This window comes from Glandiceps talaboti, chromosome 23 (genome assembly GCF_964340395.1).
Source record: "Glandiceps talaboti chromosome 23, keGlaTala1.1, whole genome shotgun sequence".
Taxonomy (NCBI): domain Eukaryota; kingdom Metazoa; phylum Hemichordata; class Enteropneusta; family Spengelidae; genus Glandiceps; species Glandiceps talaboti.
The window spans coordinates 9,976,507-9,992,781 of NC_135571.1; the positions used below are offsets into that span (position 1 = coordinate 9,976,507).

Consider the following 16,275-nt stretch of genomic DNA (forward strand, 5'->3'; position numbering starts at 1 on the left):
GACAATGACGTCTTGCAGGAAGAAATTTCGCCATTTTGGAGGAGTAATTGACCTGCGAACTAGCATCTAAATTATCAAAAATTTATTTGACATTCACGGATTTCTTGGGAATCTTTTATATATTCAACCATATCTGTATTATCTTGAATATAACAAATATTCCCATGGCATCAGCAGGACATGGTAGTGCCAAGAGCTTTAATTTTAAGGTTGTTTTGCTCGGCGAGGGTGCAGTGGGAAAGACTTCCGTAGTGTTACGATATGTAGAGAACAAATTTAATGATAAACATATATCAACGCTGCAGGTACGTTCTTATCATTAACTGTTCAATTTAAATCGACACTTTTCTACTTTTACTTTCGTTTTTACAACCCCCCAACGCGACTTTGGCGTGGGTGATATTAATCGTGACTTGTGGGACAGTGGGAACTGTAGATAAGGATGATGTGATGTCAACTTGCACCGAATTTGATTGATCGCACTTTGTACGCAATCTCTGACACAATTTCAGGATGATGTTTGCAGAAAATGTGTATTTTTTGAAGTTTTATTTTTGTCTATGCATTACAGCGGTGTGAAGTATGTTTGATGGTAAATTATAGAGTGGTACAAATCATACATGTCGCAGATGTCATGACGATTATATTTTGGTGATGTCAAATATTAACCAATGTCTGATCTCATGTAATCAAAATTACAAAATATAGACAGACTCATTGATATTACTCATTCTACATCCACAAATTTACAAATATTTCAGACAGCAAAAAACTCTTATTTTCAATCACATGCAAGTGTTGTGTTGACACGATAGCTGGCAGAGTGCCATATGAATATTTTATGATAAATTCGATTGAATATTGCAGCAAACATTTGACAAGGATGTTTGGTGTATAGATGAGGAGATAATGATATTTTCATGTATTGAATAGAGATGAACAATTATGAAACCACTTTGAGATCTCATTAATTCACCAGACACAAAACCAATTGATAAACGAACAGTAATATGTAAATATGGTAAGGGGAGGGGCACCACTTACAATGTACATTTGTATATTACAACAGAGTCTAAATATCTATTCAAGTCTCATTGAACTCATTGCATACTTATAACACACATTTTGCTCTTATCCTTGGATGTTTAAAAATTCACAGAATATTCAGGATTCAAATTTGACCGTACACATAATAGTAAGATTTAACCAAATGAAATAGTTCAGCTACATATTTCTGTTGATTTCCAATGGTCTGTCAAACTACCAGTACCAGTTACCACCTTATATACATGTAAATATCATATTCAAGATACAATGTTGAGTAGGCTTTGTGCCATGAACTACTGCAATTTTAAAATTTAACACTTTGGCCCGCTGCTTGGTGGTAGTCAGATCTAGCCAAGTGAACTGTTTAGCTACAGTTTTCTGTTGATTTCCATGTTCTAACAAACTACCATCTTATTAATTTGGTAGTCTAGATATGATGTTTAGAAGTCTGTGCCATGGACTACTGCAAATTTAAGATTTAATACTTCAGTTCACTGCATGGTAGTCAGAGTTAGCCAAGTGAACTGTTTCAGCTACAGTTTTGTATTGATTTCAATTGGTCTAACAGACTACCATCTTATTAATTTGGTAGTCTAGATACGATATTTAGTTGTCTGTGATATGGACTATTGCTAAATTTTAGCCCAGTTTATAAGTATTCTGCACATGTACATATATATGTGTATTTCATATGTTCAACATACATGTAACTTTTTTGTACTGATTGAATATTACATTATGTTATCTTACATGAATGCAGAAGTTGTAAAAATTAATGTACAAATTATTCATTATTTGGAGTATGCTGTGACCTACATTTTAAAAGATATAATTTTCTGCTTTCGTCACCACATTTCCTCCAGTAGTTGTGACCTATGTATATATCTAATTATAATATAACTGATAAGTTTAAGTGATTTATAGGAAACTATAGAAGAGAAATTTGTATGAGCTTCCTTTAGTGTTGCAAAAAAAGTAAAATCAAACCATTTTGAGTGTGGAAGGGCACCTTCATATCTTCAGCTGGTCATCACCTATATGGGAGGGAAGGGAACTCAGAGCTTTTAGCTGGTGAACCTACGGGGGTAGGGGGGGGGGGGGAATTGGGGCTGGTTCAATACTCTAGCTGATTAATCTACTTGTACATTGCTCCATAGTTCAAGTTAACCATTTGTTGCCTATTGTGGCTGACCAGTACTGACCTTAAATAATCTAATTATACACTTACTCTTTGCTTGACTTTGAAAATGAGCAGAGGACAATAAATGTTGAATAAAAGGTAGTCTAGTGCTATCAAGCATCAAATCTCAAGATCTCTTTGATATGATGTTGGCATCCAGACTAAAGAATGAAATACTGAGTGGTCCAATCACTGAGTAAATCGAGTTATCAAATACTGCTGTAGATACATGTGGATTGCACCCACTCGTTCCTGTTTTGCCATTGTTTAGTATAACTGTTCTGTATATAACAATTTACATTCATAGTCCTATGTACCACCCTATGGTCGTCAAGATTTCTAGACCATCTGGCAATAGGGAACTTGCAAACCTGCCATGTTGAATGTTGCTTCATGGGAAATGTGATAATAAATATTAATCAATTAGTATTATAAACAATGTTGATACATAGTTTGTAACCATAGATAATCAATTCATAGTTACCCTGACAATTGTGGGTTTATTTTATCAGTAGCTCCAGATTAGGTATTATGATAACCACAGATAATCCCATAGTCCTTTGCATCTGAGCATGCTCAGTCTGGATTGCAAGTTCCCTATTAGCATACATGATGTATGAGTAACAATACCCTCTATAAACACACATTGTAATAAATAAGACGTGTGGGTTGGATGGGAATCTTTGTAACACTTTCTAGAAACTATATGGGTGGGCTCATTTTCTATGATCACCCTCTCTCTCTCTCTCCACCGTGGGTAGAGATTGTAGATAATGAACCTTCATGTACATGTATAGTTTCTAGACCATAGCCATTGGGATAATATTATAAGTGACTTTAATTCAGAAATGTTGCAGTTAGTGCATGCTAGTGAGTAAACAGTGTTATTACTAAGGGTGGTAAGTAGGTATCTACCAGGATACCCCAGTCATTTTACTGGGTTCCCAAAAATTGTAGTAGATATTTTTGGAAACGATGCCACTTTTACTCCATGATTGACATCATTCTACCATGCTTCAAAAATGTTGTACCTTCAAAGTTCCTTGATCTTTGAACTACAGTAATCGTTGAATTGCAATATTTATAATAATAATAATAATAATAATAATAATAATAATAATAATAATAATAGCTATCACATGAAGAGAAATGGCTGATCCCAATGTCCATGTGGATATGTGATAAATATGAACATGTCAGAATATGGTTCAAGTTAATACTGAAGACATGCATAATTTACGCTGATGATTATGCATATCATTATGCAAATTATTATATTTATATGTAAATTATTATGTAAATTACTTGCCATCTTGGCAATCTATCTTAGCGCAAACACTGATGTATATAACTATATATATATAGTAATGACAATTTCTACTCACAGAGTCAATAAAATTCTTGGAAGCGAATACAAAATGTTTTCGCTGACATTTTGACAGCGTCATCAGGGGTGTAGTGCACTAGTGATGAGAGTCATTCTGATGAGAGTCCATGAACATTCATTATTGAATAACATTATAATTTGATATGGTTCTTTGTTCCGTTGCAGGCATCATTTCTGACCAAGAAACTGAACATAGGTGGTAAACGTGTCAACCTAGCAATATGGGTGAGTATTGTCTGGCTAATAGCTAACAGCAGTTTCACTAATCCATTAAAGAAAAGCACCCAGCCATAGGGATAAAACTTTTCTGTGTTTGGAGATGTTACGCTTTGGTTTTTAGTAGAGAAATTATTCAAAGCAAGATAGTTGCTCTATAAGTACAATTAAAATCAGGAAACATGAAATAGAATGTCCTCTGGGTTGACAAAATTTTTACAACCACAGCTACATTTTATTTACCAACAGTGTGGCTCACCAAAAATCTTACTAACAGTGCTACATTTTATCATCTTGCGCGACAAATATCTCTGTTGGTAAGGTTTTTGTTGAGCTAGACGACGTCATATTTCAGTTTTGTAATTTTAATGTACATGAAATTTGTGAAGGAAACTGAAATTATTTGTCTATCTTTGTTTACAGGATACTGCAGGTCAAGAGAGATTCCATGCACTTGGTCCCATCTACTACAGAGATAGTAATGGTGCAGTTCTAGTCTATGACATCACAGATGAAGATTCATTTCAAAAGGTACGTCACACTAGCAAGCCTGAGTACATATAATCTGCTGAAGTAATGTGCATCTCAACCTGATTAAAAACCGATGTATTGTACACTTCGCGATTTCTTTTTGGAACAAGATCAAGGTCCATAGTTGATGGATTAAAACGTCAAATTCATGTCTATTTTTTACCGACGATTCCAAAGTAAATATATTTTACTGTGCTATTGATTCTTGGAACCATGAACAATATATTCTCAATAATATACTTACACTAGTATACATGTCAAGTTATCAAATCACTGGGATTTGTTGTCTCCGCTTTCTTTCAGGTCAAAAATTGGGTTAAAGAATTAAAAAAAATGTTAGGCAATGATATATGTTTATGTATAGCAGGTGAGTGGTCATATTTTATGTTGTCTTGAATATGAACAGTTTAAGTTTACATCTATTCCAAAACCAAGAAAGCATGAAAGGTATTATTGGCCAAATAACCAGAACAGAGATTAGCAGTGTGCCTTCGAGTAATAGCCAAATTTTGTTGTTGTGAGTCAAAATGAGAAAAATTGGCAATTCTTGTGGGTCACCATATACAAATGTAGGAAGAGGTAGGGGAACACCAAATTTTGGTGCATCGTGAGAAATTGTGTCCGTAAGTGGTGTGTCAAAAAGTTAGAGGGCACACTGGTCAACACATAGTAAGAGATAGGGGAACACCAAATTTTGGTGCGTCATGAGAAATTGTGTTCGTTAGTGGCACGTCAAATTGGCTTAGAGGGCACACTGATGATGAGGGACATTGCTTTCTCCCTAACATCTATGGGAGCACTCTCTGTGATTATGTCACTGTGTGGGGGGATAGTTACCTAATGTCCAAATTTGTGGCAAGATCATAAACAGCGCCATCTATCATAAACAAAACTGACTGTTTGCAGTCAAACTCTCAGCTTATCAAATTATGTTGTGTTTATCAGTAATACTAAGAAAGAGATATTTTTCTTTGTCTTCATCAGTGTATTTATCTTTTAAATCAACAGGTAATAAAATAGATTTAGAAAAAGAAAGGCACGTACCAGTTGCAGAAGCAGAAGCGTAAGTAATTTCCTTATACATTGTCCTTCTTCAGGAAGTGACAGCCATTGAAACATGAGTTTAATTCAACACATTTAAGAGTTAATTATGTCACAATATATTTTTCTCCAGTTCATTTTATCACCAGCTGGTCACTTCCTTGTTATTTTCTGTTATGTGTGAAAAATATATTTACGTCTAAAATTTCATCTTTTTAAAAACCTGTAATGGTGTAAAATGGGGTATTGATTTTTGGTCAAAGTGGGTCTAAAATGGGGCCTGGGGTTTCCAGCACTGGCCACACACCCCTACCAGAGCTGGCCACTGATACCACCCCCGGGGGTCACACACCCCTACCAGAGCTGGCCACTGATACTGTCCCCCGGGGGTCACACACCCCTACCAGAGGTGGCCACTGATACCATCTCCGGGGGTCACACACCCCTACCAGAGCTGGCCACTGATACTGCCCCCGGGGGTCACACACCCCTACCAGAGCTGGCCACTGATACCCCCCCTGGGGAAGCCATCATGATCTTTATTAATGTCATAACGTTTGTAACATTAGAAATTAGATCTGGGGCTGTATTCATGATAACAAATGACTTAGCCCATATATTAAACATCAATACATCCATGCAGTATGTGCTCACTGGCTCAGATGTGTTATTGCATGAAAAAAGACAACGATTTATACCATATGACTCATGTAATGGCTTCTAAGTAACTTGTTTGTTTGTGTAATTGACTTGACTGTCAACAGATATGCAGCATCAGTTGGAGCCAAACATTTTCACACATCAGCAAAATTAAACAAGGGAATTGAAGAAATGCTTCTGGACCTTAGCAAAAGTAAGTACTAATAATATTATTACATGTACCTCCTGTCAAGCCTAAATTAGTACATCACTGTGAATCCCTATGTGATTAATTCTGATGTAATGAATACAGTGTTATTTTATTATTTACCATTATATCTTTCATGTATTGACGTTTGTTTTTTATTTTATTATTCTGAGAGTGAGCACCTTCATCCTACACCAGACACAGTACCATAGAAAGTTCATGTTCAAATCTCACACGTCCATACAGCCAATCAAAATCCAGGATGGAGCGTTGAAAACAAACAGACCCACCAAAACAATAACAATAACATTGTTGTCTGTGCTTGCTCTCTGTGTATATAGAATGTTCTGAGGTTGTACTGTACCTTTAAGTTTCAGCGCAAAATGGGTTCTCATTGGTTGAGTGTGTTAATGGAAGAAGGCGCTCACTCATGGAACAAAAACAGAACAAACGACAATAAATGTAGATAAATAAAGAAATTGTGCCAAGTTCACTACATCAGATTTTAATCTGATTGCATGAATCCTTGCCCAAGTTATGCTGTTGCACTACAACTCCATTGGCGTTATCTTTTTATTTCTCCACAGGAATGATAGAAAGACAGTCAGACGAAGGCATCAGAACAACATCAGGTCGTTCACAGCGCAAGACAGTTACAATAGTCGATGATGAACCACAACAAACGGGCGGTGGTGGGTGCTGTGGCGGCTCCTCCTGATTCTTTTGTTTTTATTGCAATATACAACAAATTATGTACAGTTGGTGATTTACAAGTGGCTCAGTATGCAGGGCCTAACACTTGCATACTCTTGTCTGTATTGAGTCTGGAAATATACCAGGAGAGGGTATAGCTCCATAGGTACATGTACTGTGGCAGTTTTTGGAAACTGTAGCAAGTATTAAGCTTTGTACATACGCCAAAATACAGAACAGGCATGGCATTGTTATGTAGCCAGGCACACAGCTTGTAACCGTTTCACCCCTTTGTCTGCTGAAATGGAATATCTGTCTTCATTTAACAATTGGGTTATACCATTACTCATTTCGAGAGGGGTGAAGCGGTTAAAAGCATGCAAGTAAATGTAACAGCTGCATTCCTGTGTATGAAATTTTATTTTTGAGGATTACTTGTCTGAGGCATACTTTGATTTTATGCAGCTTTGATAGTGGTAGTAAGTGATAAATAAGTCGGGGGAGGGGGTCAAGCTAATTAATCAAATATTTGTCTGTCATACACTTTAAGGTGATATAAAGATATTTATAAGGCAAGAGTGAAAGAGGATAAACTTAGGGGGGCAAGTGTCAAATGGTGGTACAATATTGGTCTATGTTAGGGGACCTTACCCTTACCGTAACTCTAATGCAAATATGTATCTTTTGTGTATTAAGTCCACTGTTCTAATCCTTGCCTAAAATAGAATCTTTGGAAACAACTTTGGACAGCTTCTCTCACCATAGACATTCTACAATGTAAGAAAAATAGAGACCCATTGTTTTCTATTGCCTGTGGGGATTGAAGGGGAGGGGTTGTCAGAAAACTCCACCGAGGGAGGGTGCTAATAGGACACTTCACTTTCATAAGTGGAGGGGACTGTCAGAAAACTTTACCTAGGGAGGGTGCTATTAGGACACTTCACTTTCACAAGTGAAGGGGGGGACTGTGAGAAAACTAACCTCACCTGTACAAGCTGTGAAAGACATGGGTCCAGTAATAAGAATCAACTCATGTGTTGATATGTTCCTATAGAAAAGCAATGCTGGGGGAGGATAGAATAGGGTTTGGGACTATTGCAAATTTGCCATGGGCCCTGTGGATGAGCTAGGGGAGGGCGACTATTGGAAGTTTCCCATGGGCCCTGTGGATGAGCTAGGGGAGGGGGCTATTGTGATTTCCAATGTTATTCTAACCCATCCTGAGCCTCCTTCGATCAGGCTGTATTAAATAATGGGCATCTATACTCATTGCTGTAAATATGCTTTGTTACTAAGAAACTAGCAACATGTTCATACTTGGGGGGAGGGGGGGGGGGGGGCAAGAAAACCTTTACATGATAACTGACGGTATCTCGTAATTATACTTATTAATTAACATGGCACAGGCTGACCAGTTGATGACGTTACTTGAATTTTTAGTATACTTGTATTAACTTATGTTGTCATATCATTTGTGTATTATTGCTGAGTACTCGAGTTTCAGTTCTCCCAAAATCAACATGAATCAACATATGTCAAGTCCTTCTCTGTTACTAAATAAATACTAAAGATTAATAAATGTGTAAAATGTTTGTTATTATACATACAATAACAAACATTTTACATATTTATTATGCTTTTGCAATTTATTGAGTTACAAACAAGGACTTGGTATATATTGTGTCATATTGATTTTTCAAGTAGGAAGCCATGATACTATTGTTTTATAAATTAAAAATCCAAAATAAATACCCAATCCTCATCCATATGACCACTTTAACTGTCAGAACCAACTATATATCAGCATTCAAATTAGAATCACATCAAAGGATATCTCATTTAATATTTTAGTACAAACATTAAGACTACTAGACTGGAAAATTTGTTATTCTGCCCACAATGATGAATTTTTCAGTCTAACATTATCTCAGTGTCTACTCTTTGTCAACTTATCGACACCTCACATGATGGGGTCTACATAGTCTTGCTGCTAGAGCCCTCAGGCTGCTCACTGTGAAGCCGACCGAAGTTCGCCTTGACCTCGATTGCACCTTTCAGAATAAAGCCCGAGGTCTAGCAGCTAGACTAGGGTCTAAATTGCAAAAGTGGTGTAGTGTAGTTGACGGGTGTTGGGTCCAGTATGCCCTCTAATGATAGCCAAGTTTTGTTGTTGTGAGTCAAAATGAGAAAAAAGTGGGGTTTCTTGTGAGTCACCACATAGTAAGAGAAAGGGGAACACCAAATTTTTATGCGTCACTAGAAATTGTGTGGGTCAGTTGCATATCAAATTGGCTTAGAGGGCACACTGGTGATAATCAACATTGTCAGTACAGACACTGGACTGTTAGACCAACAGCTGTGACATTGTGAATTTGTAAGTCTACAACACTGTCTACCTTCTTGACACTTGTTGAGATCTCATATGATGGCTGTCTGCATTGCAAAAGTTCATGTAGTTTAATACCTGACAAGGAGTAGTCTAATCAAAAGAAAATGGTGGTCCTAGATTTCAGACCACCTGGATTTGCTTACTACTAACAAATGGTGTAGTTTAGGGTTTAGTTGACAATTGTGTCAAATAACATTGTCATTGCAGACACACTTCAAGATGTTTTCAAATAAAACAATTGACAATTTATCGATAATTTTGTCCATGTTTATTGACACATCCTATGATTGGTCCTGCATTGCACTGAAAAAAGTGTGTGGTTTAAGTTGATAAGTATGTCTGTGTTAAACTCTGAAACTCAAAGATTTGACCATTGAAGACACTAGCCATTTGTGTTCACACTGAACATGGGGGAGGGAGGTTACCTGGAAGATCCAGGCGTTGTTTCCACTCTTTTGTAATACACTCAACAGTAGTGAGTGGTTACATTAAGCAGACCAAGGTCTTGACCTTTCAGACAAGGGGGGTGGGGGAGGGGGTTGATGGACAAAAACACACGCAAAAGAACACACTAATAACAACTTTAAATGACAGTATTGAATTCAAATTTTGTTTCAAAAAACAACTTTGAAAATATTACCTGAAAAAAGGTCACGTGTACAGAATAGTGGGTCAATGTGTTGCCAAAGACTGAAGTCTGCAGTCAAAAATTGCAGATAAAATTTTCAAAGTTGTGTTTGGACAAAAAGTTCAATTGAATATTATGGTTTACAAACACAGATAAATTTCCATTTGAACTTTAAATGATAGTAATATATCAACGGGAATAAGGTATAACTTACCTTTACATTGACAAAGTAATGAAGGACAGTAAAAATTTATATATTTAAAACAGATGTCAGAAGCATTAATCTTTTCCTGACTATAGACAAGGTGGATAGATTACTGGACAAATACTTCAGTTTTTCTTAGTTTAATTTGTCCTCTGTACAAGTTCAACTCTTCAGTCGCAACATAGTCTAGTTCCTGACAGGGACTGTATTCCGTACTACTTCATTACTTATCCAGTCTAGTCAAGCCCGTGACTCAAGGCGTTAACTGTGGTTCAACCCCATGGTGGGCAAAGCACGAACAGTGCATGTCAGTAGTAATGTAAATTGACAGGCTGTCATCACTGCTCATTAATATTCATTTGGTAGAGCTCTTTCTACTATATCCAACCACGACTCCACCTCCAGTCTATTGAAATTAAAATCACATGGGGATGCGACGACGTAATCATGTTTGTATGAACGCTGTAGGTGGGAGCACGGAAATCTGTGTGAGTGTCACAGGCTTGACTAGACTGGAATAAGTGATGGAAGTAGTGCGGAATACAGCCCCTGTCAGGAACTAGACTACAACATAGTTTATTTTCAGCAGTGAAAACATCATCCTAGGGTTTATTTGATAATGGACTTACTGATGTGTCTTTGTTTTCTTTACTTGACTTAACAAATGTGTAGACTTCATTAATTAATGTGTATGTATCCTATCCGAGAATAGGTTTTCAAACTTGGCAAAATAAATAAAAAACTACTGGATATAAATATATTTCATGTTCAGCATTTTTAGCAAGAAAGCTGTCGCAGTAGCCTGTAAGGTATGTGTTGTTCCACCCTCATCGGGCTCCTAGTGGGAGAGGTTGACCGATGTTTGAGGGCGCCCTATTACGATGTACCCTATAGACTACTGTTGCAGTCATCCGCGAGAGAAAAGATGTTTGAAATCAGAGTTCATGTTTGGTTGGTGTGTCACGAAGAATGAACTTGTTTGCTGTCTGTATACGATACCATCTTGAAGTTAACATGTAACCATGTGTGTGTCTACATCTGTGTGTGCACGTCAACTGTTGCCTGTTTGTGTGAATGCATACATGACAGACCGTTTATGTGATTACATCTCAGTTATTGATCCATAGTGTGATCCCCTGTCCATCAAATTTAAGCAACCATGCCCCACCCACCCCCACCCCCACCCCTGAGACCAAATTTATGAATATAATGATATACCAAGCATGGATAATTACAAAACATTTATAAATACATACATAGAAAGATACATTCAAGGTTTGTCTAAAATATAAAATGGAATTCAGAGTCTTCTTGGTTTTGAGTCTAAACAAGGAAGGATAACATGATTCATTACTTGATATTTGAGGACAAGTATGACAATGTGTGACTTTTTTGAAACTTGCAAGAACTTCAAAAAACTTGGCAAAAACCTTCAACATTTAGAAAAACTTTATATAATAATGGTCAGCTAACGGGTCACCATACTTGTTTCCATGGTAACTGCATATAAAGTAGTCTTACAAACTTTTAAGATTAAAAAGCCATATATTAATTTCTGCTTATACCTTGAATGAACTGCTGTACAGTCAGTGACCTTTGACCTAGCATGTACACAAAACCAGGTCAGAATGTGGGTCACACCTATTCAGCTGTAACGTCAAACGTCTGATTCGTAGAATTTGTCATTGTCTGCATAACAATGTAGTCAATGTACATGTATACTTAGTGATGAGTTGAAAACATACACACATTATATTTACATGTTAGAAATATTGAGCTGTTCCTGAAATACATAAAAAAAAACTTCTATAAATATCTCTGAGTAGAGTTCTGATGGCTAATTAAACTCAAAATTGTAATCCTGTTTTCCTTAACTTTTTATTTTTTGTGTTTACCCTGATTGAGAGTGGATTAAACAAAGTATTTGTTAACACCTTAATGTTGAAATCACTTTTAAAATGAAGTGAAATCTATTCAAATCAAAAGTTTGCAGTGAAATTTTCAACCTGTGTTTCATTATAAGTTACTTCATATAAACAAAGGAATGTGATACGAAGTAGTTGATTTTTAACCAGCAACAACAATGGATTTATTGGTTCACTATTTCATACAATTGGACTGAGTCCAATATTAAAAATAAAAATAAAATAAAAATAACACTGCAAAGTGAAAGAATAAAATTTGTACCACTCCAACTTATGAACTTTGAAACGATTGGTTTATGAGATACAGTTTGGTGAAGGACACTCTATCTCATTGACAAATATGTCTGTTTCCATGGTAATTCTCCCCTATTAACCTTGCGTAAGGTATAGTAGTTGTTCATCTGCCATAACCTAGGGAGTTCTATATCACCTGATGCATGTAACAGTCCTGTATAGGTATTTGGACTCTAGTAGACTGCCGTCATGGCGGCTGCCTCTGGAGGTACACCGGAAGAAATTCTGGATAAGATTGGAGAGCATTGTTTGTCCTGTTCAATTTGTTTGGAGCAATACAAGGTACCTAAACTTCTACCATGTCATCATACATTCTGTCTGCACTGTTTGGAGACACTTGTCAAGAAAAAAGGAGTCTTAAACTGTCCGACATGTCAGAAGGAAGTTGATCTAAAATCTGGAGGAGTTGCTGCATTGAAGAACAATTTTTTCATGAACACACTACTGGATGTAGTTGAGAAGAGAACCGAAGAGGCAAAGAAAACACAACATAAATGTGAGTTGATCTGTGATGAAAATGATGCTACACACTTTTGCAGAGAATGTGAGCAGTATTTCTGTAATGACTGTCTGAACTTAGTTCACAAGAAACTGAAACGTGCTAGCTCACATACAGTACTGTCTGTAGAAGAACATGAAAACACAAAGTATGCTATGCAATCCGCCATTTTGTCTGTTGAACGTTGCAAAGGTCATCCTGCAAATGAAGTCAAATATTTCTGTGATACATGTCAAGTACCAATCTGTTCAGAGTGTACAATTATAGATCACCGTATTCCAGACCACAGTCATAGATATCTACAAACTGTGGCTGATGAGTGTTCCAAAGAGTTGTCAAAAATGGTGGAGAAATTGAGAGTGAAAGCAAAGGAGGCAGATGCAAGTAAAACTGAAGTGGTAGATGTATGTAAGAAAGTGAAAGATCAGTTTGAAGTGGAGGAAAGGAAAGTAAACCAGCAAACAGAAATCAGTACAAATGCTATCAAGACAAATGCAAAGGAACAGATTGACACGCTTGAGACAAATGCAAAGGAACAGATTGACATGATTGAAGAACAGCAGTGCATATTGATAGAGGGTTTGAAGACAGACTGCCATCTACAGGTCAAACAATTAGAAACTCAGATTGCTGATTTAGAATTCAAATATGAAAACATTATCAGTACATCTGGATATGTAGAGGCATTAGTTAACCATGGCAGTGCAGCTCAACTTGTGTCCAGCAAAGCTACAATTGTACAACGAATTGAAGACTTAGTTGCCATGGAAACCAAACCTGGGGTTAAACAGGAAGTGGTCACATTCAAACCTTCTAGTGATGTCACTACTGATGGAATAATGGGAGTTCTGGGATATGATGTATGTCCATCTCTGTGTACAGTTGAAAACATTCCAAAGAGACTAGTGAAAGGTGAATCTGTCAAGTTACTGATAACAACTAAAGACAGCAGAGGTAAGACAGTCATACCAAACCAAGAAGTGAAAGTGAAAGTAAGAAAACCAGATGGATCAGAAGAAGACATCCCAGTAACTGACAACAAAGATGGTACACACACTGTAATGATACATGGTGAAATGGATGGTAAATATCAAGTTACCATGGTGATAGGAGATGAACCAATACCAGGATCACCATTGGTAATACCTGTCATCAAAGGATTGGTGAAGACTATTGGTAAAGAAGGAAGTAATGAAGGAGACTTCAATCTCCCATTGAGTGTCACCTTGAACAGACATGGTGACATGGTTGTAGCTGATAAAGATAATCAAAGAATGCAAGTCATTGATATTCATGGGAAATATAAGAAAGTGTTGAAATTTACACAGTTTAAGAATAACTTCTACCCTTTTGATATAGCAATATCAGCTGATGATGAATACTTTATGACAGATTATTTGAATAAACAAATAGTGGTTAGTGACGAAGATGGAAATGTGATCAGATGCTTTGGACAAAATGAACTGAAGTATCCCAGAGGTGTCTGTATTAGTCCTGTAGATGGTACTGTCTATGTCACTGACTGGGATGGACAGTTTGGGGATAACACAGACAAGGAAGGTAGTCACTGTATTATAAAATACAGACAGAATGGAGATTACATCAACTCCTTTGGCAAGTATGGTGATAAGAATGGTGAATTCAAAGGACCCTACTACATGTACATTGACAGTCAAGGAATCTAAGCTTGTATGTAACTGGCTGTGGTAATGACTGTGTCCAGGTCTTCAATGCTGATGACCAGTTCTGGTACAAGTTTGGGATTCCAGGTAAAAGTGAAGGTCAGCTGTATGGTCCACGTGGAATAGTGATGGACAAGGACAGATATCTGTATGTCAGTGATCAGGTACACCGTGTACAGAAATTTGACATAAGTGGAAGATTCATCTGTCGTATTGATAGAGATGAAGATGAACTGAAATACCCTAAAGGTCTAGTATTGACTAATGATGTACCAGTCAAACTAGTTGTAGTTGATTGTGACAACCACTGTCTGAAAGTATTTGTACTGTAAGACTAGAAACTATGTCTACAGTGATATAAGTTGAGAGTACAATGTATCCACATGTATAAATCTACATACAGGGCCATGGCAGACAATACAGCTTATTGGGATATTCTGATGTACCAGTCAAACTAGTTGTAGCTGTGACAACCACTGTCTGAAAGTATTTGTACTCTTAAGACTAGAAACTATGCTTACAAACTGACATTAAGCTCAGAGTAAAATGTACCTGTATATGTATAAATGTACATACAGGGCCAGACAATTAAGATTGGTATGGTATATTGTATTGATATACCAGTCAGAGATTATTATAGTTGATTTAAATCTACATACACACATACAGGACAGAGAATACAGATTGGTGTGATATTCTGATGTACCAGTCAAACTAGTGGTTGATATGTTCAATCAATGTCTGAAAGTATTTGTACCAAAAGACTGGCATTTGTGGTGACAAAACTGACATTAAGCTGAGAGTTGCTTAAAATGAAACCTGTACATGTATAAATGTACATACAGGACCAGACAACAAAGATTGGTATTGTATCTACTGATATACCAGTCAAAGATATTATAGTTGATTTAAGACAATAACTTTACAATGAGACTGGAATCTTCGTCTACAAACTGACATTACAACATCTACCATATTTACTCGGGTTAACGCCCTCACACAGACAAGTGCCCAGTGCTTTTGTTTAGACAATGAGACTGGAATCGTTACATTAACATCTATATTGTAAGAGTTTACAGTGTCATTCTGAATACATGTATACAGAATTGAAAAAAGCAAAAAACCAAGAAACGAAACAAAAACAAACAAAAAAGCGCACAAAAAATGCATTGATCAAGTGAATTATATCATATTGAAAGTACATTGTATACTTGAACACATTCCCTATGTATATATGTACATATAGGAGGTGAAATCATTGTCTAAAAATACTTGTACTGGTATTTGTATCTACAAAGTGACTTAATCTCAGAATTATGAGTTCTTGAGATATACCTATACTGTATACATATACAAATGTATATAGATCTTTATACAGGACCAGACAAAAGAGTAGATGTAACAGTCAAACAAGTTGTAATTAGAATTTATTCCCCAATCTTTTTTTTCATTCATCCAAGGAAAATATGAGTGTCAAAACCTTCTGGTAACGAGTATTTTTCAACAGAATGAAGAAAAATATTGGAGAATAATATCGGTAATTAGATATTATACTATGCACAAGCCAAGTTCAATAAAAAAATATGGAATTTATACCCTGATCATGTCACAACAACATGTGTCTATGTCATGACAATGTGTGTCTACGTCACTGGTTCTGCTGTGTTTGCAATATAAATCACAATGTTCAAAATTGCCATATGATTTACTG

At 36.5% G+C, this 16,275-nt stretch overlaps 1 protein-coding gene and 1 pseudogene across 1 annotated transcript; both read left to right on the plus strand.

Moving 5' to 3' along the window:
• Positions 1-24: 24 nt before the first annotated feature.
• Positions 25-10,910, plus strand: LOC144452592 (ras-related protein Rab-21-like). The gene is made up of 7 exons (XM_078143713.1): positions 25-305; positions 3,780-3,839; positions 4,254-4,361; positions 4,665-4,728; positions 5,370-5,424; positions 6,167-6,255; positions 6,837-10,910. Exons 1-7 carry the CDS (start codon positions 165-167, stop codon positions 6,965-6,967), a joined length of 648 nt encoding a protein of 215 aa, XP_077999839.1. The 5' UTR covers positions 25-164; the 3' UTR covers positions 6,968-10,910.
• A 1,658-nt stretch (positions 10,911-12,568) lies between these two features.
• LOC144452948 (E3 ubiquitin-protein ligase TRIM45-like) lies at positions 12,569-15,466 on the plus strand (annotated as a pseudogene).
• The last annotated feature ends 809 nt before the right edge of the window (positions 15,467-16,275 follow it).

Bases quoted from the DNA above. Each gene is read 5' to 3' on its own strand.
- LOC144452592 (XM_078143713.1), top strand. From the start codon at position 165: ATGGCATCAGCAGGACATGGTAGTGCCAAGAGCTTTAATTTTAAGGTT. The intron at 5,425-6,166 runs GTAAGTAATTTC...GACTGTCAACAG, and splicing joins CCAGTTGCAGAAGCAGAAGC to ATATGCAGCATCAGTTGGAG. The intron at 6,256-6,836 runs GTAAGTACTAAT...ATTTCTCCACAG, and splicing joins GCTTCTGGACCTTAGCAAAA to GAATGATAGAAAGACAGTCA.